Source organism: Odontomachus brunneus, unplaced genomic scaffold (genome assembly GCF_010583005.1).
Source record: "Odontomachus brunneus isolate Ranch 3 - 2012 unplaced genomic scaffold, Obru_v1 Obru_scaffold_044, whole genome shotgun sequence".
NCBI lineage: Eukaryota > Metazoa > Arthropoda > Insecta > Hymenoptera > Formicidae > Odontomachus > Odontomachus brunneus.
In genome coordinates this window covers 235,949-261,283 of record NW_022639494.1, presented here as the reverse complement: position 1 = coordinate 261,283, position 25,335 = coordinate 235,949, and the positions used below count along the sequence as shown (strand labels likewise).

General features: G+C 42.6%; 1 protein-coding gene across 4 annotated transcripts in view; it reads right to left on the bottom strand.

Moving 5' to 3' along the window:
* Positions 1 to 25,335, bottom strand: part of LOC116844666 (regulating synaptic membrane exocytosis protein 1) — a 209,258-nt gene that overhangs the window by 11,630 nt on the left and 172,293 nt on the right. For 2 of the 4 annotated variants that reach the window (XM_032816521.1, XM_032816522.1), the window contains exons 15-21: positions 24,304 to 24,362; positions 10,137 to 10,318; positions 9,541 to 9,756; positions 8,834 to 9,162; positions 7,310 to 7,495; positions 431 to 518; positions 98 to 180 (exon numbers count right to left, since the gene is read on the bottom strand). In XM_032816521.1, coding sequence (XP_032672412.1) covers positions 98 to 180; positions 431 to 518; positions 7,310 to 7,495; positions 8,834 to 9,162; positions 9,541 to 9,756; positions 10,137 to 10,318; positions 24,304 to 24,362 — 1,143 coding nt within the window. Of the gene's footprint in view, positions 1 to 97; positions 181 to 430; positions 519 to 3,840; positions 3,985 to 7,309; positions 7,496 to 8,833; positions 9,163 to 9,540; positions 9,757 to 10,136; positions 10,319 to 24,303; positions 24,363 to 25,335 lie in introns of those variants that run through there. The other 2 variants (XR_004378114.1, XR_004378115.1) reach the window with 2 other exon arrangements.

Sequence of the window (25,335 nt, the reverse complement as noted above, 5' to 3'; positions counted from 1 at the left end):
ACAAGATAAATAATTGAAATAAAAATAAGGCGAAACGAAAAAGAATTGATAAAGATAGTGACTTCATTTTGATAAGGGTTACGAGCAAATATTTTACCACTGATCATTTTGTATCCTTTAGGCGGTACCTGTCCGCAACCCAGTTTTATGTCGACGCCATTTTCATTTCCCGCCGGCTGACTGTAATAACAAAAATTATTGTCACACGGGTTCGATTAAATTTCGCTTAATGGATATCGATGTAGAGATAATTCCGAGTTTCCGTTCGCGTTTCTCTATCGTTGAATGCGCGACGATTGAATCAGGACGTCGCTAACGCGCGATGACACAAAGCGTAATTGATGAATCGATAATAGACACACCGGAAACGGGAATAGAATGGAGTGATTGATTCGTTTCGACTTGCCACGAAAGAGATGGATCGCCATACCTCCATTTTTCGTCCTCGTCTGACTCGCTGTTTCTATCGTAAAATCTCTCTGGAATCTCCATGACGCTGTCTTTGCGCTCACCCCGCCCTACGAGTTGAAAAATATCTCTTGAGATTATTTGTCGCCGATTATAAACTACAATTTCCGTGTCGTCGCGCGAACGAGCAAGATACTATTACAAAAACACAATTCACCGAGCAGTGCTCGTGGATCTGTAGATTTACTCGATTCTGTAAGCGCATGGCGACACAAATTGCAGTTAAGTCGTTATCAAGAAATAGAGATAGAAAAGGAAAAGAGAAAGAGAGAGAAAGAGAGACAGAGAAAAAGAATTTACACCTTGCCAATCAGAAGAATCAGCTCTACAGACTTATCCTTTCAATTTCAATTTTACGACAAATTTCTGAGAGAAGCTGTCTACTGGACAATAAGACATCTGCGCGAAGCACCTTCGATCGTATGAATTTCAGTGATTCGTTACGATTCGTGTATAATTCCCATAATAAGTTGTTTTCTCACACATTAACACACTTTCTCAACAATATATCTCTCAAAATTTGTACTTCAAAAGTTTTCTTTACGCGACAGTCTAATGTTTTGATCGTTTTGCTCAAATGGCACATCGAGTGAGGTGGTTGTAAAAACTCTAGATTTATTTTAAGGGTTTCTCTTGTAGAAGGGATTAAGATTATATTTAAATATTATTTTTTCATATACAAAATGCAAATTTTTAAATTAACGTCGTCAACGTACAGTGCCAATTTTGATGCGTCGGAATAGATGCTCGAAATCTCGGGAGCAATTCAATTGTCGCTGGCGTAACCGCGGGCTGAATCGTGAAATTCAACGACCGAAGCTTCCCGAATTAGGTAGATATATATAATAAGGTCCAAACGCCCGAGTTTCCTACATAGAGAGAAGTAAGATACAAACTTCGACTCCAAAGTACCAGAGCGATAGCGGGGAGTTTCAACTCTACGAAGAGGAAAGTTCGGTCTCGATAGCTGTAATAAGATAATTAGAAGCTCGGAGAGAGAGCTAGCAGTAGCTCGGCCTTGTTCTACTGTTAACATATTCCGCCAGCTAAGGCTTCTTGCTATGTTTCTTACACTTGCGCTTTCTCGTTGCTTGTCACGGCACACGAATCATTCTAATCCCAAAGGACGCCACTTCATTGCAAACCTTATTAATTTAATCGTTGAGTTCATGTCTATGCCGTAGATTAAATTTTTTGGTAATTCTTTTCCTCCTGATTTTTTCGTGCTGTCAAAAAGGAGCTGCAGTAGTATCGGTTGTCCGGCGCGAAATAACGCGACTAGTTCCGCGCGTAAAAAAACGATTTTTTATCGGCATGAATATCTCCGGTCGTAACAGTTTCCGTCAATTTCAACCCGTAGCTCGCCTTTCCCCTTTTTGCACCGGCAATACTAAATCCACTGAGGGATGGATGAATTGTTCCGACTCAGAAATTTATTTGGTTTAATAAGATTCCGTAGTGATTTGTGGCACAAAATTGCACTCTTCATTCGGTTCTACAGTATAAAGACGTTTTATAACGTTTTATTGTATTATTTTTAATTCTTGCACTAAAAAATTTTTTTATCCAGCAGTTTGAAGTATTTTCATATTGATGTAGCATTTAGCATCGACATAATTAATAATTGAGTAACGTGAAAGTAATATTTAGCATTAAATCGAAAAGAGATGTAATTCATCAATTTCACACGATCAGTTAAACCTATATTTATACATTGATATCCTATCGCGCGCGTCTCGATATCCATAAATGTAAAATTTCATAAAATTTCATAAAATCATAAAATATTTTTATAAAAATCACATCCGCTCTTTTTAAGTCTTCGTCGACAGAACGTACATTTTCAATTGGACACATTTGCGAAGTAGAAAGTCTCTAAAGTACACATACAATTAAGAATAACCAAGAATTATAGATCGGGAACAATTGCGAGCCAATATGTGTGGTATAAAGGGAGAGAGTATAAAAATACTGGGCAAGACAGTTTGTTAGATAAGTCAACGATATTAGCAAAATACTACTATAAGGTGCTCACGTCGATGAAATGCTTGAAAGACGTGCAACAATACGACGACATTCTTGACTCCTCTTACCTAAGATCACGATTCGAGGTAGCGATAATGGTAGCAAGTGACTAACGTTCATATTATCTACAAATGCTATTAGTACTAATTCAAGCGAATACTCTGAAGCATAACTCGCTCTAATGTAAGAAACGACTTGAAAGGGAAAAGGAGAGAAAGAAAGAGAGAAAAAGAAAAAAAAAAAAAAAAAAAAAAAAAAAAAAAACAAAAACGATAAGTGAATAGTCGAGGCTTTCAATAGGGGGCAGGACGTGGAGATAAGATGCTTTTTCTGCTACTCACCCATTAGATGACTCGAAACATTTCGCGTGTAATTTCTGCACACAACGTGTTACTTAGGCTAGTGAGAAATAACTGACTGATGGAATTGTAAGATGAATATTAGGCAACAGCCGCTGCTTTAAAAAAATTCTAATAGTTGATAAGTTCGTGTAATATCATATAATGGCAGTTTTAACGGAAAGCTTGCCTGTAGCGTCTTTTATATAGTTGTTCCCTTCAGATCTGTTAAAAAATATAGTCTTGAGAAAAGAAGGAGAAAGTGGTAGACAAATTGATTAGATAAGAGCAAAAAATTGGGCTGAAGCTCAACGTAGAATAATTCCATTCCAGACGAATAAATAAGGAGGGACGCGAAAGAGGTAAAATGTGACGCGAGTGAATTAACATGAGTGCGAAAAGTAACGATATGTCCGGGAAAAAATGTTGCGAAACGGAAGCATAGTTATTTTTGCCGTGAGAAATTATAGCACGATAAAATTAGTGAGAATGCGCACGAAGGGAAAGAAAATATTTCGCGGTTGGAGCTTAGCGCGTTTCTATCTTGACCTTATGATTAACGACGTTGCGTGCGTCCCTATAAAATAAAATGTGGCGTGGGTGTATCGTAGGAAAGAGAAATTAACGGCACGTGCGCGTGTGGACGAAAGGAAGATATAGGGAGAAAGATAAGGAACTGATCGAACAAGCAACAAAAACACGAAAATCAAGAATCAAGTCATGTCCTAACGTCGTAGAACAATACTCTCTATCGAAGATACATTCACGTGTTTTTGCTACGCTTGCCTGTGCATTCCGCGCTATCAATAAAAGACCTACCCTGTTCTTACTCTCCGCTGCGAAATAAGTAAGGTTGCTCTAGTTATAAAAGGGGTGAACTAAAGCGGCAAAAACTCGAAGCAACGTCCCGCCCAAAATAGATACAATACAGGTAGACAGATAGAAAGAGCGAGGATGGCAGGGAGACAGAGCAATAGACAATGAGCGACAGAGAAAGAGTGTGTCTTACCGGAAGCCCATAACGTTGCTCGACAGTGCCTTGCGGTTATTTATCGAGGTGGTGTGGAGTGCGGCAGTGGGAAGGAGGCCGAGTTACCGGTCCTCGGAGACACAGGCTCGCACTGCCACACAGTAACTGTTGGGACTACGCACTCTGTTGTCGTTGGTCGATGGTGGTTGGTTGGTTGGTTGGTTGGTTGATTGGTTGGTTGGTTGGTTGGTTGGTTGGTTGGTTGGTTGGTTGGTTGGTTGGTTGGTCGTACGTGCGTGGCCCACGATTTGTCGTCGATAATCGGGGTTGTGACGATGGCCGATGGCGTTTCGACCGAGCGAACCGAACGTTTCGAGCGATTCGAGTCGAGTAACGCGTTCAGAGTTCAGTTTGCATTGATGGACGGTGCAATGCCGACCGAGAAAGGATACCAACATAATCAACAATACATCGAGGAGTCAAGTTCAAAGTGCACGCCGTGTTCGGCCGTGCACATATGCGAACGAAGATGCATACAGCCAACGCGCGGTAGAGGAGGAGGAGGACGAGAAACTGAATGGGTGATTGCGATTCTTCGGGCCACTTAATGATCGCTTCGGGTGGTCGACGACGCGGTTGCCGGCGATGAGGCGACGGATTAGACGTGTACATGCGACGAGTTAGTATGACGCTTTATTCCGAGCGAGTAGCGTGGGCGGATGGGGGTTGATTGTGTGAGGAGCATTCTGACTCGTCACGCCGGAATTCGTTACGTTCTCGTGTGCCCCTGAAAACGTCAGCCGGCTTATTGCTCATTTATTTCGCGGCGTACTCCAATGCGTAATGCAAGTTCACCGCGAGTCTTCATTACAGCACCAAGCGAGTGGGAATGACAGTAATTCTGTATTTGCTCGTACAACTAGCGGAGTTAACGCGACATCGCGGACAAGCAGGATCTAGCCGTTTCCACAGCTGTGCACAATCCACCCTGTTACACGATAAGCTACGTCCTTCGTGAACGAGTTTATAAATTATTCAAACTCGGCAGCGAGTTGCCTTCGCGAGATGACATGTAATGTTCGGTATGTCACGTCGGGACTGACAGAAATATCGCGAGAATAATTTCGCAGTCGTTCAGCGCGTCATCGTCACGATTCCGTCCCGCGCGCATTCACCACCTGCCGCGCGAGTCATGACCTGAAGCGACCATCGAGTCTCAACGATGAAGAAGCGATAATCTGGCTGACAGAAGGATCACCATACGTCGCGATTATAGTAGCTTGGCACGCTTGACGTGCTTTCAAATGCGGCAAACAACACCCGGGGGAGCGGATGAGAGGCTGAATAGCGCAAGAACAGACAAAGAGAAAGAGCAAAAGAGAGAAAGAAAGAGAGAATGAGAAACAGAGAAAAGATCATGGCGTATAGACTTATACATGGTGCGTGCAACGGCTCAGGAGCACGATAGCGAATTACGTTTTCCGATGTCGTTCGTGACGATATAATTGCTCTTTTTCGCCTCGTGAAAGCCCGAAGTGCAGCGAAAAAGAGAGAAAAGAAGAGGGTCGATACTGTCGAGTCATTACTGTCAGGCTGGCGAGACGATACGAGCAATCAGCGGCAGGCAGCAGCGGCGCAACAGTAATCGCAACATAGAAGGGCAAAGGGCACATAATTGCGAACGCGTTGTCTTTTGCTGGCTTAGAGGTCGTAGAAGGACGAACAGCGGCTTCTCCGAGACAGAGCGGAAAACAGGCATAGAGGCACGAGAATGGGCACACAGTGGTGTTATGCTCGATGGAAATACACTTCGGTCAGGTGGATCCGAATTCGGACCGATCGATCCGGAACGATGATTCCACGAGACGAAAAAAGATGAAGAATGATCGACGAGCTAGGCGAAATCTCGCAAATTCAAGCGGAACACTGCGTGATGGATCATCTCGGTGGATCCTGAACGAATCCGCCTCTTCGATCCTGCACTCGATTCCGCTTTCGATTCGCCAATGGGTCTTCCGCGCAGATTGGCAGCAAGTTTGCTCGCTGACAGTCGGTTCGACCGAGATTCTCGCGGTCCAGTTCGATAGCGAAATCGTCAACATAGCGTGTGAACGATGAGAAAGCGACGAGGTGTGATCGGGAATATGATGAAGTGCAAAGCGAAAAAGCCATCGAAGACAGTCATTGTGGCCGACGTTGCATATGAGGACACGAAATCGATCCAATTTCGCGGCGGAGTCACGTCGAAGTCCTTTCCAGGTCGGGTTGTTTTCGCTTTGATCCGTCCGATTCGGATATGATAAATTGACTACAATACGATATTTAGCAAACAAATATGAATTCCTCCGAACGTCGAGTACGTTCGCTCGGTCAAACCGCGCGGGGTCGACGGGACGTGATACATAGTGCGAGACAGATAAATAGTAATTGCATTGACATCCGCAAAAAAGGAAAATAGAAAAATTGGAGAGAGAGAGAGAGAGAGAGAGAGGTCTCTAGCTTTACAGAATGTGTGCATGTGTGACTCACGATATGGATAAACATATAGACCGTGGAATAATATTAAACATGACCGAAAGAGTGATTGCAGAATAGAATTCGGAAAGGGAGCGTAGAATGCGAAGTATTTGGCCGATGGTATGACAATATCTTGAGATATTATCCTAGAAGTATTCAAGCATATTAAATATTCTTTTATGTTATGAAATTTACTCGATAACACTGCAACTTTTTTGTATTTTTTTTTAGTATTTGTCATGTAAAAACCAAAATCTGTAGAATTCTTCCGATATTACTTTAATTTAGTAGTTTTTATTTCAAAATTCTCTCCTCAAGATTTTCTCAAGTTGTCGCTGATTAATTGTGAACTTTTCTGAATTATATTTTCTTTTGTACATAAACGCGAGATGATCTTTCACGTGAGAAGTCGAACAGAATTTTCCAAACTTCAAATCGTTTCATTTAAAGCTTTAGTAAGAAAAAACAAGACGTTTAAAAAAGTCAGGCAGATAAATTGCTGAAATCGTTAAAAAATTAAGAAAATAGAATGAAGAAAGAGAGACACTGAGGGAAACAACACCAATAGAGAAAAAGAAACAAGCGGATGATCATGTGGAACGCACACAAGACACGAATGTGATCGGACGCGGCCACGCGTGTGAGACGATGCACAAACACCCAGATAAAATGCACACGCACACTCGCACACTTACATACATTTAGATGCAAGACTATGGTGTTACGGACGTCATTAGTGAGACTCGATGTCGGTCGGACGGGTGATAGTGACGCGATGAGACGTTCAACGACATAGTAAAAAACGGTGATAAAAAAGAGAGAAAGAGAAAGTATCGCAGTAGTAGTAGTAGTAGTAGTAGTAGCGTTATAAAAATGGAATCGCGTAGATAGGTGTGACGAGCGAATGGAGAGGTACAAAGACAAACAAACAGACGGACGGACGAACGAGCGAAATGATGGCTGAGAGAAGCAAAGAAACGTTTATACTCACGGCTGCCGCGTCTCTTGTCGCTAGTAAGGCTCATGGTTCTGCTGAGCTCGCCCTTGACCGCTTTAAGGGATCGCAGACCTTCCAGGATCTCCTCCGGATCCCTCATAGGTCTGGTGAACGAGCTCCGTCGTCGATCGCGATTGTAATACACTACGGCAGGCATATCGACTTCACCCATACTTCCACCTGGAAAAATTTATAAATATATAAGAATAAATTTTCAAACAAGCTCAGAATTAATCAGCAACAACTTGAGAAAATGTTGAGGAGAGTATTTTGAAGTAAAACCTACCAAATTAAAGTGATATCGCGAGGATTTTACGGATTTTGGTTTTTATGTGACAAAGAAGAATTCCATCAGTTAGACTTAATTAATAATGATTTTTATTCATAACCCGATCTCGATCGTAACTGATACCAGCGAATATTGAATTTTAAAAACCCGACCTCGCTTAATACGATAATTAAATACGTATTATATCACGCGGGTGTGGTGTCTATTAAAGAGACGACGTTGTCATCCCTCCGCTTGTTTAACGCTACTTTAACGCTGGCGTTCGCTGACTACTCCGCCGTGCATCGATTTTTGCTGTTTACAACGTTACACGAGCGTCCTATGAGGCGACGGTAATCGAATAGGTAGTGGTAATCTGGGAAGCTGTTCCTTAAGTGTGCCAAGAGCTTGCAAGAAGCGCTCGAGACTACCCAACAATAGCACATCGCGGCTAGCCACTGTCGTTATCATCCTTGAGATGTATTTGAAAAGGCGTGGAAGAAGGGTAAGTCTGTGAAGAGGGTGAGGAGCCAACTTGCGGTGGGAAAGCGGGGCGAAATTTATTAGGTCGAATGTCTGTGAGCTACGTCGAAAGTTTCGATAAGAGGGTCTTTAGAAAATGCGCTTCCCTGACTTTCCCTGGGCTTTTCTTCTATTTGTGTGCATCGAACGCGTCGCTTGACACAATTGTAGTTACCGATGATATTATTTGCCATGTCGACTCGGAGATATATCGACCGTTATAGAAGAGGCGTGTATCACGATAATCTTCTAACGCCAAGTATGTCGCACTCGATAAACTTGAAATTTTTATTTTGCTCCACGATTGAAAAGAATTCCTCCGATATTTCTTTTTCTTTATTGATGTCGTTTATCCTTCGGTCTTACAGTTACGTTGGTTATTACCGTAAAATCTCAGAGAGATAGATAGATAGATAGATAGATAGATAGATAGATAGATAGATAGATAGATAGATAGATAGATAGATAGAGAGAGAGAGAAAGAGAGAGAGAGAGACAATTTTATCCTCTCGCGATTAAGATCGTACTTTTCCTTGACTCGACTTCAACATTAAACACACCCGCAATTAAATTCCCGTATTAATTCCCCCGGAAGAAGGAACTGAACGAGAATTACTCGAAGGAACGAGATCCTCTTATTGACGCGTCGTTACATTCCCGCTGACAATTTGTCTCACGTGGAGGAAAATGGCCCGTGTCGAATCTCTGCCCGAATCTCTGACACTCACGTTTGCTATCAGTGCCGCCCTGACTTTGGAAGCTGCTCCTGCGGCTACCCGGCAGGGATCTGCTGTAATCCCGGTTGAGCTCGTAGGGCTCGACCTCGAGTTGCTCGGACTGACTGGAACCACGTCTGGAGTTGGCGTGCCAGGCGTGGTCCGGATGTAGAAAGCCAAATTCTGGGCTGCCACTGTCGCTTTGAGTGTCGTCGCTGTAGCTACGATCGCGCAACTCCTTCCTCAACAATCTCTGCGCGACGTCCATCGACAGCGAGCCACGCGGTGAACAGTACGGCGATTTGCCCGTTCGAAGTCCGCGCGGATCCTCCAGTCGATACCTGAAATTTTTCGCGGATGTGTACAACGTTACTTTAACTTGTAGACGTCAGCAAGAGAACTTAGCGAAAGTACTTTGAAAGTGGAGAACTGGGAGAACTTGGAAAGCGGAGAGATATCGTGTACGCGTTACAAGCTTGACATATCGATATGAAAGGAGAAGAGTGTAACTTATAATTATATTCTTCCGAAACCACGCAACTAAATCACGCGGTAGACTGTTTGAAAATTCCCGGAGATACTGCAGTTAGCTCAACACTTTATCCGATAATTCTATCGCAGATAATTAACGTGTTAGATCGCGCGCTAGATTATGTCTTTCGAGCATCTAACTGGGGTGTAAGATCCTGCAATCTTCAACCTGTGAAAAAAGCACTTACCAGACAGCTCTGTCATTTTCGAGCGCTCGCTGGACATTGACGTTGCATTCACCGAGGAACACATTATCGCCATCGGGACAGTAATCCCAGAGAGTTACCTCGATCGCACGTTCCATCAGACTTTCGCCGGCAACTCCAGCGAAGAACAATGTGGCGTTCCAGATAGGTTTCTGAGTCGGCTCGGCCACCATGGTCCTCAGTGGAGTTGCGTCGCCGCTGTAAAGGCCACTAGTGATTAATGAACATGCCATTTTGAATATAGATATCGTCGCAGCGCGACATTGATAAAACAAGCACGATGGATAAACAAGAAATGAATTTGGATGTGTGGAATCCTCGAAAAAAGCATTAAAGAAAACAATGAATAGGTTATATGTTTTTGCGCGAAGCTGCTTTTGAACATTACAAGGCGATGTAGAAGTTATTTATTTGATTCTATACACGGATTTTCTTAGTATCGCAAGACGAATTTACGATTGTTATTTCGCTTCGGCACGCAATAAATTCTTCGGGTTGGGATTCGATTTCGGTTCGACCGGCACGTCTAGTGTAAAATATATCCGGTCGGGGAATTTACGGGATGACCATAGACTTACCACGGTGGAACAAGAACGAGCTTGGCGAAAGCCTCCGGCAAGGGGCCGAATCCATCCATGTCTTCTCGGGCGCACAGGTCGTCGCCCATAAAAACTGAGACGACCAATTCTTTGCGTTCCGCCTCGTACGAGACCTGGATCTGTATGCGACCGGTCACCTGTCTCTCCTTCGCTATTTGTTCCTAAAATATATGACGCTAGTTTTAAACTCCTCCGCGCTTCGTGACCCCGGAGGGTCCGAGATTACCGTACCGGCGAGTGGTAACGAACGTTCCTAGTTTTCATAATTTCGACAAAGCTCTTGAAAATTCGCCCGAGCGAACAGACGGATAAGAGTTGTTATCACAATGTACAATTATTGAAGGTATTTTCGCGCATATGCGCGTAAACGAGCAATATTATTGGAGAATCGATTATGGAAATATCCATAATCCAAAACACAATATCAATATGATAAAATATCAATTTTATACATTTACTCGAAAATATTGAGTAAATTGTTCGAGAGATCGGAAAATATCAATAATTATGGAATTGATAAAAATAATATTGAACACAAGAGTGAATGAAAGTAAAGATTAAATGCAGTTAGAAGAGATAACTGAATATTTGATAACTCTAAAATAAGCCCTTTCTTTAAGATTCAATAAACAAAAAGCAGCAGTAACAATTTTTGACATCAAAATAGGGCAACAGCTTGTACAGTCTGATATCCGAGATTCTCCATTGCTCTGTTTTAAGTTCAACAGCATTTGCAAAGTGAACGTAGAACTGACATTTCGATTCGAAAAGTGTCTAAGTATAGATGCTCGAGCTCTTCCCACGTCTTTTAATGGAACCCTCGTGCCCCACTCGTCGGTAGTCATGAAGAGCCGGAAGCAAAGTTAATTTTGCATGCAGAAGCGGTTTCACGATGGAGTTTTGTCGAGGAGATAAAACGAAGAAGAAGAAGAATGAGCAAACTAAGAGCAGTCCTCGAGGTTCAGCTTTATTCGTGTCAAGACTCATTCCGTGTCGTAGACTGCACAGCATAGCAACTATAGGTGTGTAATCGTGTGTGCATAGGGGTGTAGTCCTAGAAAATATCCTCGGATTTTCCCCGAATCTATTCTCGAGGGAATCGTTTTGCTAATGGATAAATATATTTAGCTCGTGAAGCTCATTAGTGACGAATGAAAGAAAACTTATGCAGGTGTTGAAGAGTGTTCTCAATCATGTTTAACTATAGTAATACATTCTATATTGTGTTTATTATATAATGACCAATGATAAATCGTTCGAAAGAGTTGATAGTAAGAAAAGTTTGTTTGAGCACGAAATGTTATCCCTTTCGTTTGGAGTGACGTCAGGAAGACGTGTGTGATCGGACTACAACCCTGAGCGTGCGATACAGCCAAGAAAAACGTTCGTTTGAGCGGGCCTTATCCTTCTGTTAAATCTCGTAAATCTCTCTCTCTTTTTTTTTTTGTTTTTTATCACTAAGATCGACGATTTATATCTTCTGCTCTCGGTCCTCTTCGCCTTTCCTCGCATTCTCTTCCAGTTTCCACGGCATCCCCCTCACATCTTCTCCTCATCCCAGCCTCGCGCGCCCACTCGCGTCTCGTCGTAGTCGCGCGAAAACATAAATCGTCTATCACTCTTTCTCTTTTCACGTACGGTTTTCCCAGACTGTAAGCTGTTCTCTACATATTTACATATGCATTTACTCAGAGAGTTTCATTCTACGCAAGCAAACACACGTGTGTGCCGTCGCGACGCGCTTCTTCGACCGCAACAAGTCACGCTGCAGCGATGCGCATATTGAAGATCATACAAGTCTTATTTCGTTGTTTTAATACCACGGTACTTTGAAACAAACTTGTTACAGTTGTAATCAGCGGGAACTTCTTAATATAAATTTATTTTAATTTCTATATTATTCTCGAGCGATATGCTAATTTTAGGAGCACACAGGATAACTCGAAAGTCACTCCTCGAAAATTGAATTCTCATGTTGCGCGGATGAAATTTAACTAACAACAAAATTATGAGGAAAGTAAGTAAGATCTTTTAGTGTTCGCACAAAGTTTGCAAATGTACGTTAATGAATGAGTACGTGCTGTTATACATATACACTTCTCTCAACGTGCGTGTATACGAATAATATGACAAAGGTATCTAACAGCGGTAAGATGGCCGAGATTATGCTCGGAAATTATTTTCATAGATGATCTTTGTCAACGGATACGGTCGGTAATGGGAATGAAAAAGTTATCGCGAGCAAAAGCGGGAGGGTGAGAGAATCTTTTTATCCCGATTTAAAGTAGAAAGTGAAAAATGAATTTTAATGAAGATGGCGATGAGATTGCGGGAAGAAATCAGGGCGGAAGCAATCTAACCAACGCCAATTTTATTATCTTCACAATCTCAGATAAATTTATATGTTAACGTAGATTCGTTACGCACGCGCGCGTACAAACGTTGCCACTGAATAATCACCGATGAGATAAAGTCGACGAAAATTATGTGTCATCTTAATGTAACATTGATATCATGCTATTCATGATAATCTAAAAATCATCAGTATTCAGGATAATATGCATCGATTATATATGAATTCAGACAATCAGACGGTAACATTACTAATTACTCGTACAATCATTACACACATTCTCTATTCATAACGTTCCCTTTGCAAACTCTGACAAGCTCTATCGTTGCGTCAACTACTGTCTACTTCACGATCTTCACATGCGCACAAATCTTGTTGAAGCCGAAAAAGAATCGCGACAAGCGTTGATGTACAATGTCAGTCTACGATTGTTGGCAGAGAGCGCGCCTTTCCCCGGTATAGTCCGGTCGATATGTCGCGATATAACGTTCTCGCAACGTTCTTTCGGAAAATTTATCCGTTGCACTCGAACTCGGGAGTACGCTCGGGCCCGTTATAAATCCGCATACCACCTCGCGTCTCCGTGTATACCAGGGAAAGGGACGACGTGACGACCAAACGCCCGCGTTTCCATCCGAGCGATTCGAGAAAACGCTCATTCGTCGTATGCGTCAAAGATTATTCTTCGTCGACACGTACGGCCGGGTCGTCAAACACAACATTCGTTGAAAACGCTCACATTCAAACCCCTCCCTCCGGTAAGAATCGAATGAACGAGGAGCTGTCTCGAATGTGCGTTATATTTATTTATCGCGCATCGTGCATACGCGACGGAACGTTGAAGCGATGTCGCCGACTAACAGGTCACGTATATAACGTCACAACATCGTGAACGCGCCACTATAAGATCCAGTAGCGCGTGGGAAGGGTTGGAAAAATTATCCCGCTTCCCTTACGGAGCCGCGCGCCGGTACGGTCGGTCGCAATCGCGATCGATATTGGTACAATGCGCTCGGACGTTTGGCATTTGTGCATCACTTAGGACGAGTTTGGTGTACGTGTGTCTGCGCTCGCAATCCAAATCAAGGACAGAGACGGACAGCTAAACGGGCAGATAAGAGAAAAAGAAAAAGTAAGAATGAAAAGGAGTCAAAGTACAGAGAGCTATATAGAATTACGTGTTTGGTGAATGTGTGAAAAGAGAGAAAAAGAGGAGAGAGAAACAGAAAGAAAGAGAGAGAAAAAAGAGAGAGGTGAGAAACGAGCCGTAAAAGAGGAAAAAACGCTAACGTACAACTAGAATTCGTGCCAGTTGGGAGAGAGTAGCGTGGAGGACCAATATGCTAAATTTGCTCAACATGGACAACTTACATTTTGTTTTCATTTTTTCATTTCTCTTTCGTCAGCGCGTCTATCGCATTTTTTTGTATTTCTGATCTTATCGTTTCTTTTTGTCTTTTTTTCTTTGTTTTCTCTTATTTTGCGTGCGTTTTACACGGTCGTCTTTTTGCCAGCGGGTATATATAGTGAGACACACACAGTTACGTATATGCATGTGTATATATATGTATAATATAAAGAAACGTAGAGATGACATCGAGTATGTACATACGGGCGGAAGTAACGGAGTTACTTAGAATAACGTAGAGTAAAGAGACGGAGCAGAGTGTAGAGATCCAGAGAGGAGTCTCGTGTAGTCTCTCGTAAAGTATATCGGGACGGGTGAGCAGCGTAAGAGGACGTAGTGAAACACAAAGAAAAAAGAAATTGAAAGAGGGGAGAGAAATAGAGGGAGGAGAGATTAAACTGAGTGAGATGTAGAGTAAGAGAGAAACGAAGAAGTAAGAGCTGCGTTAACGCGTGAAAGGAAGAAATAGTCAGAAAGTGTGAAAGGGAGAGAGAGAGAGAGAGAGAGAGAGAGAGAGAGAGAGAGGAGAGAGAGCGGGACGTAGATGGATATACATTTATACATATATATGATCTTTCTCTGGCAGGGTAAATTACGTAAAGAAAGATCGAGTGCCACAGCCTCCGTGTATGCATATAGTCGAGCTTCCCGCCGAGAATCTCCTTAGTTTTCCCGCCGTTTCTCCTTTCCATTTATTTCTCAGCTTTGAGACCGCTTTGAGGACGAGCCTCGTCGCGAGTTCTGGACAAATCCTCTTGAGGAAATTTGGAACGGTGTCGGTCGGCAGCTTCGCGAGGAAGAATTGAAAACTGTATCACATTTCTACACGCGTATTATCGAATTGTTTGCAATTAATTGCAATTAAATGCATTTCTCTAGAGAGTATATAAATGACGACACCTCTGGATCCTCGGAAATATATCTATTCTCTCAAATGTCTAGTAGTTTCGAAAATCATTTCATGCAAATAATCGGGTTTGCAAGGCAAGACACACACACACACAAATGAGAAAAATATCAGAAGGATGCAAAACAAATGAGTAAGAAGAGAAAACTCAGTTTAGTAACGTAATTTGCGTTTCACGTACATGTCACTCGAACGGGAACGCTTCAAATCGGAAAATTTTCAAAGTGTAAACGTAGCGATAGGTTAATTGTGACATCCGATTAGATGTTGTAATATCCGAAGTTTGTAATATTCGCTGACAAGCTGATCGTAATATCCGATTAAGAGCAAAATTATTGTAATAAACACGCTTAATGCGTCCGACATTAATATAAATTAAATTCGCTCGACACCGTTCCGTTTCTCTCTCGATTCATCGAAAATCGCGGGATGTAGAGCCAAAGTGAGAGATTTGACACGAGTGCTTCGCGACGGATCGCTTCCAGGCGATTTTAGTCCGCGAGAGTGGTTTAGTGCGGCGCGAGCTTAATGAACTGCTTTCACACAGATAATGAAGCACAGAAAGGAGAACAGCAACGACACAACTCGCCCCAACTGACACTTTCGTTTTCGCGCTGCGCGTTTGAATTATTCGTTATTATGCCGTTTCTTTTCCTTTTTTATTCTTTTTTCTTTTTTTTTGAAACTCGTTCTCGGTGCATGCGCGTCATACGGCGCGCCTCTCTCACGTGAAACGAAAAATGAAAAGCGTGACATTCGTTCTCTCTCACGAAAGCGACGGGCACGCTTGCGCTGCCTTCTTTTTTTCCACCGCCGCGTACGTCACGTCCTGTGAAGGATTCTGAAGGAATGTGCGCGCGATTATATCGCGGATTGTCACTGATCTGATCGCTTCAAAGTGAACTCCGCGAAGGGGCTGTACGGCAACACGAAGGCGAGTTCTTTGCATCTCTCCCGGCGTGATTTCAATCATTAAATTCTTCTCGTCTCGTTACAAAGCGCCGATTACGCAAACGCTTTTTCACGTGTGTTTCGTGACTTGCTTTGTGAGCTTCAAGCCCGTTTGCGAGGTATACGATGTACAAAATCAGCGAATATTCGCCGCGTAGAGCTTGCGCTGCAAAATCGATAAACCCGGCATTTGTTAACCTCTAAAAGTAGGTTACAGCAACCACTATTAATAGTGCAAAATTCACATCCGACGATATTTTCACTTAGACACAAGTGGGTGTATTAATTATCGTCGTTCGATGAACAATAGGTCATAAGATTCTTTATATACATTGCGATTGAATCAAGTTTAATTTGTGCCTCCCGTTAAGCTAGAAAAAATCTAATTAATATTATATTTCGTTGGAGGCGTTTAGAATGCACACACGTATAACACGTATCGCATATACAGGGAATAAAATATCGATTTTCACGAGCGCCAGCTCTGTAGATTGTTAAATAATAATGCACGTGTTGCAAGTCCGACCGCGCTCGTCTTCTTCTCCTTAAAAATCCAACAACGACAAGACGTACGAGGCGCGAAGGAGAGTTTCGGTGTACAACACGTAAATTTGTGTTTTCTGATGTGATAAAAGCGCACACGCTCGTCGGACTAGTGTCCGATGATCGGTGAACTCTGTCGACTCTTGAAAGCATATCATTAATTTACACATTTTCCAACTTGTTTGGATATACGCTGCGTCCTGCATATAAATTTCTCGGTGGCATAATTTTCAATTAGTTTCCACATTTCTTCTTGTTAAGTCTTTCAAAATACAGATTTTATTTGTTATTTTTATTGATCTCTATATTGCCAAAGTTGTGACCATATTTGTTAATTTGTGTTACAGATTCACCAATCAATCATCGAGGAATATCGTGGAGCATTGAGGAGTCAGTGTGGTAGCTTAATGGAGACAGAGGATCGTAGCTGGTTTACGATATCGCGAGTGATAGTGAGTACTCGTGTTATTTATAGCCGGATAATTGTGCAAATTTTTCTGTCACGCAATGGAGTTTGTTATATGAAGGGATATGTTACTCCTTTTTTTTCAGCCGATACGAATGACAACAAAATTCTTTTTAAATTGTTCTGCGTTTGTCGAGCAGAATATTTAAAAATTTAAACGTGATAAGCAATGTTTATAGTGATTCTCAAAATTTAAATGCGAGAAACAGCAAAAGCGTTTGTTATTGTTCCGAAGGGATCCTCTTCCCACATAAGTAAACTTGAATTAAAGAAATATAATCGACAAAGTTCATCGATTTCAATGTTGCACGCGCACTCCCGCAGACATTCTCGGTTATTTTGGCAAATGATACAGCGACAAATGCACGCATAGCACAATGTTCTTTCCACAAAGTCGTGATAGAAAGAGGGATACAAACGGGAAACTTGGAAACTGGCGCCCTAACCGTCGGAAGCATCTAACTCTACGCACGTTAGCGATCTTACTCTTACTCGATAGTCGTATTTAAAACACATAATTTCGCCTAAACATACCCGAGTCTACACGGATACCGTTTGATCCTTTAACATTCATAAAGGTAGAAATTTGTAGATAGATGATATATGGCTTGTTCAAACGAAAAGCGCGTACGTCGGATACGAAGCGTTAATTTGGAAAATTAGAAGGTCTCTATGAGATTACATATACCACCGCAGTATTTTTCTCTTTCAAAATATCTCGTTTGTTTATAGATTATCACGTGTTGGCGTATGAAAGATGAAGGAAAAACTAATATAAAAGAATTGCTCGCTCAACGTACATGGTGAACGTTTCTTGTTCAATGATGAGAAAAATATCGATTAAAATCGCGATTGGAAATTGCACGTAGAGCATGTGGTGTTATCAGATTATTTAACATTTACTTATTTCACATAACTTATTTACAACTGAATACATTATATAATTAATACATAAGTTTTTCCGATTAAAATTAAGAATAAAGATTAAGTGCAGGGAAAGTATTTAGATAATCGAGTAATTCTGTGGTTTAAAGGGTGTTTAGGAGAAAATGGCCGTAAACAATCATTTGTAATATAAAAATGAAGCAATAGCTTACATAGTATTATATTTGAAGATTCTTTATTGGTCCTTCAAGTTCAAACACAGAAGAATTTGCAGGATTAATGTAGAAGCAGAATTTCGATTTGGGAGTGCTTCGTATCGGACACGCGCGTCTCGCACCTGAACAAGCTTTGTATTCTGCGGACGCTTACTGGTCCAACTGCAAAAAACTTCCTCGCTCGAGACACAACGATCGTTAACAAAGTCCCTAGCTAGTGTAGATCAAGTAGTATTTACATAGCCGGTCGAGACGACCGACGCGATGTGTCGTGCGATATGTCCAGGCGGATCCGCGTCAATCGTTACACAGCGAAGTCAAAATCTGAGCGGGCCGATCTCTCAATCTCGATCAGGTTTCCTCAATTTCCTCAAAATTTGTCTAATCAAATAAGAGGCCACTGCGCTCTTGGTCGCTCGGCTTCACGACGAGAGCAGAGAATCAGACGAACACGAGTATCTTACGATTATCTTTGCGGTGGAGGATCTTGCAAGATCGACTGAGCTAGTTTTTGACGTAGTCGCGGTAAATGACGATTCACTTCGCGGATTTACACGCCGGCTGAGTGTTTTAACCTTGAACTCGAGATATACGTATTTTTATATCAAAACACCCAGTATACATCTAAGACTGCGCTAAACAGATCCAGTATCTTCCTGCTTTGTATGTTCCGCGCTTTACAATCGTCTCGCTCTCCGCAGCTGTACCTAACATATTAAAGCTTCTACGTTTTGAAGCTTGTGTTTAATACCTAGATGCCGTGCGAGTTTTCGCTTCCGCTCGCTCGCCGTCTCGAGAGAAGCAGCCGCTTACCGCGGGAACGAGAGCGATCCCCTGAACATTCGAGGAACATCGGAAATGCGTTACGTCTGTGGCGATCTCAGTGAGCGAAAACTGGGATTGTGCGGCTTTTAATTAACTTGACCGTTAATTAACTTTACAACAAGATGTTCCACGTGTCCCCCCACCGAGATCCGATATACAATCAGGCCGATTGTCCGAGAAATAATTTTGTCGTGCGGTTCGCGAGTAAGTGTCTCACCGTAAATTCAATTTGTAACGACTGTCGGGATTTCGACGTTACTCCGAACGGCATTTAACCAGAGGCCCCCGAAAGCACTGTCTCTGTGCGCGTTGAAGTTCTCCAGTTGCGCTCGTGTGTTCCCGTACGCTCGCATTTCCCGGCCGGTGTCAGATCCCCGCGAAAACGAACGTTCCCCGGCGAAAAATTTCTCGGAGGCGACGCGAGCAACGCGCTGCTGCTCGCACGGCGGTTCTCTACGATTGATTGTACGAAAGCTTTTCTCTTTCTTCAGACAGAAATAGGTTGCGGTGTGTGTCGCGTGGGCATCTGTTTCTTCTCCCTGCGCGCGCGCGCGAAACCGACGGACGGAGGTGTGTGTTCGTAAGCTCGCAATTAATCGATGCAATTACAGCCGACCGACTCGCGTGTCGCGTGCGATTGCGATAATTAATCGGGAGAAGCGGAATGAACCGGTGACGCATCGGTAAACGATCGAATTAACGGTCGCGCGAAGCGATGGTACAGGACAGGCTTGCCGACGCTAACAGATTGAATTAATTCGACAGGTACCGGTAGAGCATTTGGAAATCTATATTGATGGCATTCGAATTATAAAATAAAATAGAAAATAAAATAAAACAAAAAAAGGGGAGAAACAAATTTGTCGAAGCTCGCAGCTTCGACCGATGTTGCGCAACTGACGATACTGCGATATTTATTCTCGTAATTGGCCCGCATTGAGGGGAGAGGGGGGGAGCAGTCTCTAAATTTTCGTTAATTTTGCTTTGTATTAATTCCGTCTTCTTTTCTGGACTCTGAGATTTTACAGGCACAAGGTTTTGACAGTTGACAATTCGCAGCCGAAAATTCGCGCAAAGTCGATTCCGTACATATCGATATTTACAATATTCGCTAATTGCGAATAACGTATACGAGGTTCTGGGACGTAACGTGTTGAGATTTTTTAGAAGGGTGGAAGGGGGGACAGGTAACGAGATATAAAATCCGCGTTTCTCTTTCAACATTACAAAGCACATTTCTTTTTCTGCAAGTGCGCGACTCTTTACTGAACGATTGACCGACGCTTATTGCGACTCCTCTCGCGAAACTTTGTTTCGTTTTCGCGAACGCCCTTGTGAATTCCGTGCGAAACACCTCTGCGAGTGCGTTGAAGAGAACGGAGCGGCATACACCGTAACGCGCATTTCTGCTAATGATTGTACGAGTGCTGTACGGCCTAAAAAGTGTGTCGTATACGACGTTCTACAAATTTAACTTGCTCTCGGGTCGCGTCGACGACGAGTTCTACGATCGATATCAGAATAGAATAGAAACCGGCGATAGAAACCGGTACCGTCATTCGTTGGACTTCGACTTCAAGCACACTAAGAGAGAAAGTATCTAAGAAATAACCAATATTTTTTCGGTGGTACTAGTAACATTTACTTACACTAACATAAAATATTTTTCACAAAAATTAGAAAATATATATTTTCCTAAATCCTTAATATAAGTACCTTAGCTTCATGAAAGCAATTGTTTATTTCATTAAAATAAAAGAATTTGCATTTAATTAAAAGAATTGCATTAAGATAAAAAAATTTGCAAGTAAATATTTGTTATTTTAATTATATTAGTACTCGCCGAATAAATATTTATTAATTTTTTAAATTCTTTTCTCTTAGTGTACTTACCAATGGCAATCAACGTAAGACTGGATAAGTGTTAGTAAATATATAGATCAACATCGATATCCCATTTGCTTTCGTATATTTTTCTATTTCACAATTATCTCTCCGTATATATATATATATATATATATATATATATATATATATATATGAGATACGCGTTTTTACAAAAAAGGTGTTCTTAATCTTTGTACAAACGTCTCGTAATATCGTACAACGCGATGAACGTTAGTCTTCAGCGATACGCGGGAATCGCAAATAATTCGCAGTAAAGTCCGCGCGAGTGTCTCGCGAGTGCACCCGAGGAGAACTTGAAACGCGAGAACGAATATTCAACGCGCGAATGTGACTCGATAATTACGATATTCACACGGCGTATTTTTCTGAAAATATCTCCAGCGTATTTTTCTTCCGCGTACTCGGCCAACTGGGACCGCTACTATCGATTGGAAGATAGCCGCGCATACCAATGGCACCGTACGTCACGTGAAGCATCGGGACACTCGGTCAGCCTGCTATCGGACATTCGCGGCACTGGCTGAGTCCGCAAATCGCGAACGTCGTTTCGTTTTAACCAACTGCGGTACAGTCTCACCCTTGGAGCCCGTCCGACGAGTAGACTGAGAAAATTTTACGATTACTGAACAAGCGATGGAAGAGAGTCCTGTCTTTTAACGACTTCGCTCGCCTTTGCTGTGTGAGCCTTCTCGCGCTCGATAAGGTACTCATCGGAGTATATTCTGCACTGAAATCTTATATTCTGGCCGAAATCGCACGGCGAGGATAAATGAACATGGCACAATGCGGGCGAGCAAAATAAAAGCAATTAGCTATAAATCCTGATGCGTGACGCAAGCGCGCACGGGTAGGCGGCCAATGATACGCGAACCAGCGGGTATTCTCGCGAAGCCATTCTTTTCCGTGCTATTCCCGTGAAAGAGCAAAAGGAACGTTTCCCGATGAGGAAATCCTGATCGCCGAATATCGAGCTCGTGAAACCGCACGATGACGGGAATAAAATATCTTTGGGACGGTTGGTCACTCGCCTCTGGCATCTTTCGAAATCACTCCGAGTGATCGATGCAACATAACTGATGCAAATTTACAAAGCTGTCGTATATTGGGAAGAGTTGCCGCGATCGTACCGATCTTCTAAATCGTGCCTAGTCGTATCTGATTTTTTTCTTAAATATTTGTTCAAAATAAGATGGAATGTGAAATTTTTTCTTTGTATTTCTTATTGCTTATTTATTTCTCACTTTTACCGTTAGATGTCATTCGTATTCGATAATAATTAGAGTTTCTCAAGTAAGGAAAAATCCACACCTTGGCAGAAAAGCAGGAAAGCAGAAGTCAATTAGAACTCACGCTGGTAGTTAGGTGGTAGTCGACAGTTTCTGCTTGTCTAGTTCTAATTGACTCTTGCTCTTCTATTTTTTGCTGATGTGTGAATTCTCTCTAAGTGTCTGGAAATCTTCGACTTTTTGCTGATTAGTCTAATTTTTTGTCTGATCGGCGGATCTGAGGATCATCATAAAAAGAGAAAGTTTTGTTCCACGAAACTCTAGACAGTCTTCTGTAGGAGAAATCGCTATTTTACGATGGGAGATAAAGATGAAAAAAAAATTAATTTCTTGGAAATTACAGGATCTATTTTTGTTAATAATATTCGAGATAAATATGTAAGAAGGAATAACTTTCAGAGATTAACTCGAGTTTAACCGAATAGGCATTCGTGATAGGTGAAGCAAACGCAGACGCTATTCTCGATGAAAAATCAAACGCATCCAAACTCTTGCTTGAGAAAGTCTAAAAATAATGAAGAAATTGATAAGGTATGATTTAGGAGGTCGATATAATTTCGGTACAACTAGTCGCGAATCGCGAAATTCTTTTTTTCCTTCAACTAATATCTTACTAAAGGCGATGGAAGACCCCGTTATTTCTTCTAAAATTTAGAAAACTACGATAGCTCTTACTATTCCCTCACGTAATCGCGGGGACAAGGAGGAAAATTCGCTCGCCACGAGTATTAAAGTTGTACGAGCATAAATTGGGGCTACAAACCGAAAACTATCTTTGCTAGACATCACGAATCGACCCGAGCTGGATTTTCCCTCGCGATCTCTCGTATCCTCCTAAAGTTATCTAATTCTCGATAAACACCCTAGAGAGTAAAACTTCTGGTTAATCCTCGTTATCTCTGCTCCTCTACAGACGTGTCTTTCGCCATCGATGCGATTTTTACGATTTCTAGCCGAAGCGATCGTGACAACGCGAACACGATATGCTTATCGATCTCTCCGGGGCGAGAAATTCGTCGTCCATCGGCTCTTTACATCGACGTGTTATATTTGATGTATTTACAGCTGCTCCCGCTCGCGATCAGTGAAAATGCGCGATTTAATTGTGCCGCGTCGTGCCTAAAATGGCTGAATCGCGCGCGATCCGGGGCGAAAACGCGAGTAAAAGTGGTCCTCGCGCGCCGAGAATAATGCCTTATCGGAGTACTCTCGACTTTTGTCAGCTCTTTTTAAGCACTGCCAATTAAGCTCGGATAAGATCGCCGGGCGGTGAGGCTTTTTGAGTCTGAGGGCTGAATTTTCGGGGGCGGCTGCTCAGCCGTAATCGACGAGCCGCAGGGGGTGAGTGAAAAACGAAATGTTGGCACGAGCGAAACTTTCGGATGTAAATGGGAGATTGGTTTAACTCGCGTTAATCAGCAGAACGAGGTATGCGGTCAACCCCGAGACTAACGTTTGCTCGATTCGCGCGGGAGTTCGCGCAGCGAAGTAAATGTCACGATGAAGTCGCGACCGATCGGACGATTTTACAAGAGCGATTCACATACAGACGTTTGTATAGAGACAGCTATGAAAGTGTATATATAACGAGTATATCTCGTGCGTTATTCTAAAGAGGAGATGACAGCTGCGAGGAATCCGAATGGCGAGAGAACGAACGATCGGATAAAACGTCGGAGACGTGAATCAGTCTTCGGTCCGCGGAATACTCTTTCGCGAAATGCCCTTCTTTCTGGTCGGATCAAAATTGTGCATGACGTCCCCGGGGGAGGGGGGCGGGGGGGAGGGAAGGGAGGCAGGGCGTTCCGATCGCGAAAGTTCTTCTTTGCAAGCCGCGTGCGTGACATTCGCGCGACACGCTTTGGCACATGTAGCTCGCTCACTTTATCTGATTTGCACATTGACGCTAAAAACCGCGATCTCACGCACTCGTTTTCACACGTCACACACGTCACGCCTGCACATCCGTCGTGTTTACAATGTGTGCACAATCAATTCGTATATGTATATATATATGTATTCGTATATGTATATATATATGTATATATATATACATATATATATATATATATATATATATATATATATATATATATATATATATATACGCGCGGCTATGGTGAATTATACATGTAATATACTATGTACAAAAGCAAAGAGAACGGGCGAGAGGACGCCGTTTCATTTCCTTCTCGTACGGCTGCTCCCCTGCGCGTTTCTCTTTCTTTTCCTTTTGTTCTTCTCCTTTTTTTCTCTCCTATCCGCTCTTATCCGCGGTCTCTAAGCGTGCTTATCCCCGAGTCTGCGTATGCATCGTGTACATCGTGTTAGGAATGAGAGAAAGAGAGACAGAGAGAGACGGTCATGTGTGTAAGTGTCAATTTATGAACTCGTTATACCGGCGTCTTTGGCAGTTTCCTGCGCGTCGGCGACGAGGGCGCTTTGTCCGTTTCGGTTTCTGCAAAAAGATATTTTAAGATGCATCGTATCAGTACCCACGTGTGTCCCGCGGTCGATATTTCTTTTTTTTTCTTCCACAACGACTGTGGATGATGACGGGTTTGGGATGATTGTCGAGATTCGCTTCTAGATTTCGTGTAAGCACAAACACGTGTCAAGAGTTGATACGTATAAACGTTGAAAGCCTTGTAAGGTTTGTAATTAAAATCTGAACGTACACAATACAATGATATCTTGGATGGGGAACGTGAAGAAAATCTATAGAAGTCTTGAATATATTCACGGAGTGTCGAGAATTTCCCGTGACACTCCGTCAGGCTTATCCGGGATGACAGTTCAAAGGGAACTTGTCTCCCTCGGGTTTTTCGCAATTTCCATTTTTAACGGTGGGGTATTTGAGGACGAATCGCGCGATATACATGGTATTTGATTCGCCCGAGAGAGTATGCGGGGCAACGCGATCGTGTACGAATTTAGCGGCACGGTCGAGCTAATATTCAGGGATACGAGAACACTCGTACGTCTTGCGAGTATTTTTGAGACCGTGCGAAATCGTGTCAGAGCGGTCAGAGACCATTCTTGTCCTCGTGACGTCCTGGAATATACTCGGGAACATTTATCCGCTATATAAAGCCACAGCTCGGAGGCATTTATTTCGAGGCACGTCGGCGTATGTGCCCGAGGTACATGCCCGCCACCTTTTAGGCTTCTTTTCTCTTTTCTCTATGACGATCCGCTTTCGCGGTGACCAATCTTCGCCGCTGACCTCGACCCTTGCTGGATCAAGCGAAAATGTGCGGATCGTCAGCGTTTTATATTTCATTAGAACACGCGTTATCATGTTACAAACGGTCGGCCGAGGACACGTGCGCTTTATTCCGTCAGCTCGTACGCAGCAAATTCTTTTTTTCCTCTTTTTTTTTTAAACGAAACTGCGCCCGTGCAGCGTACAGAAATATAGAACGCGAAAT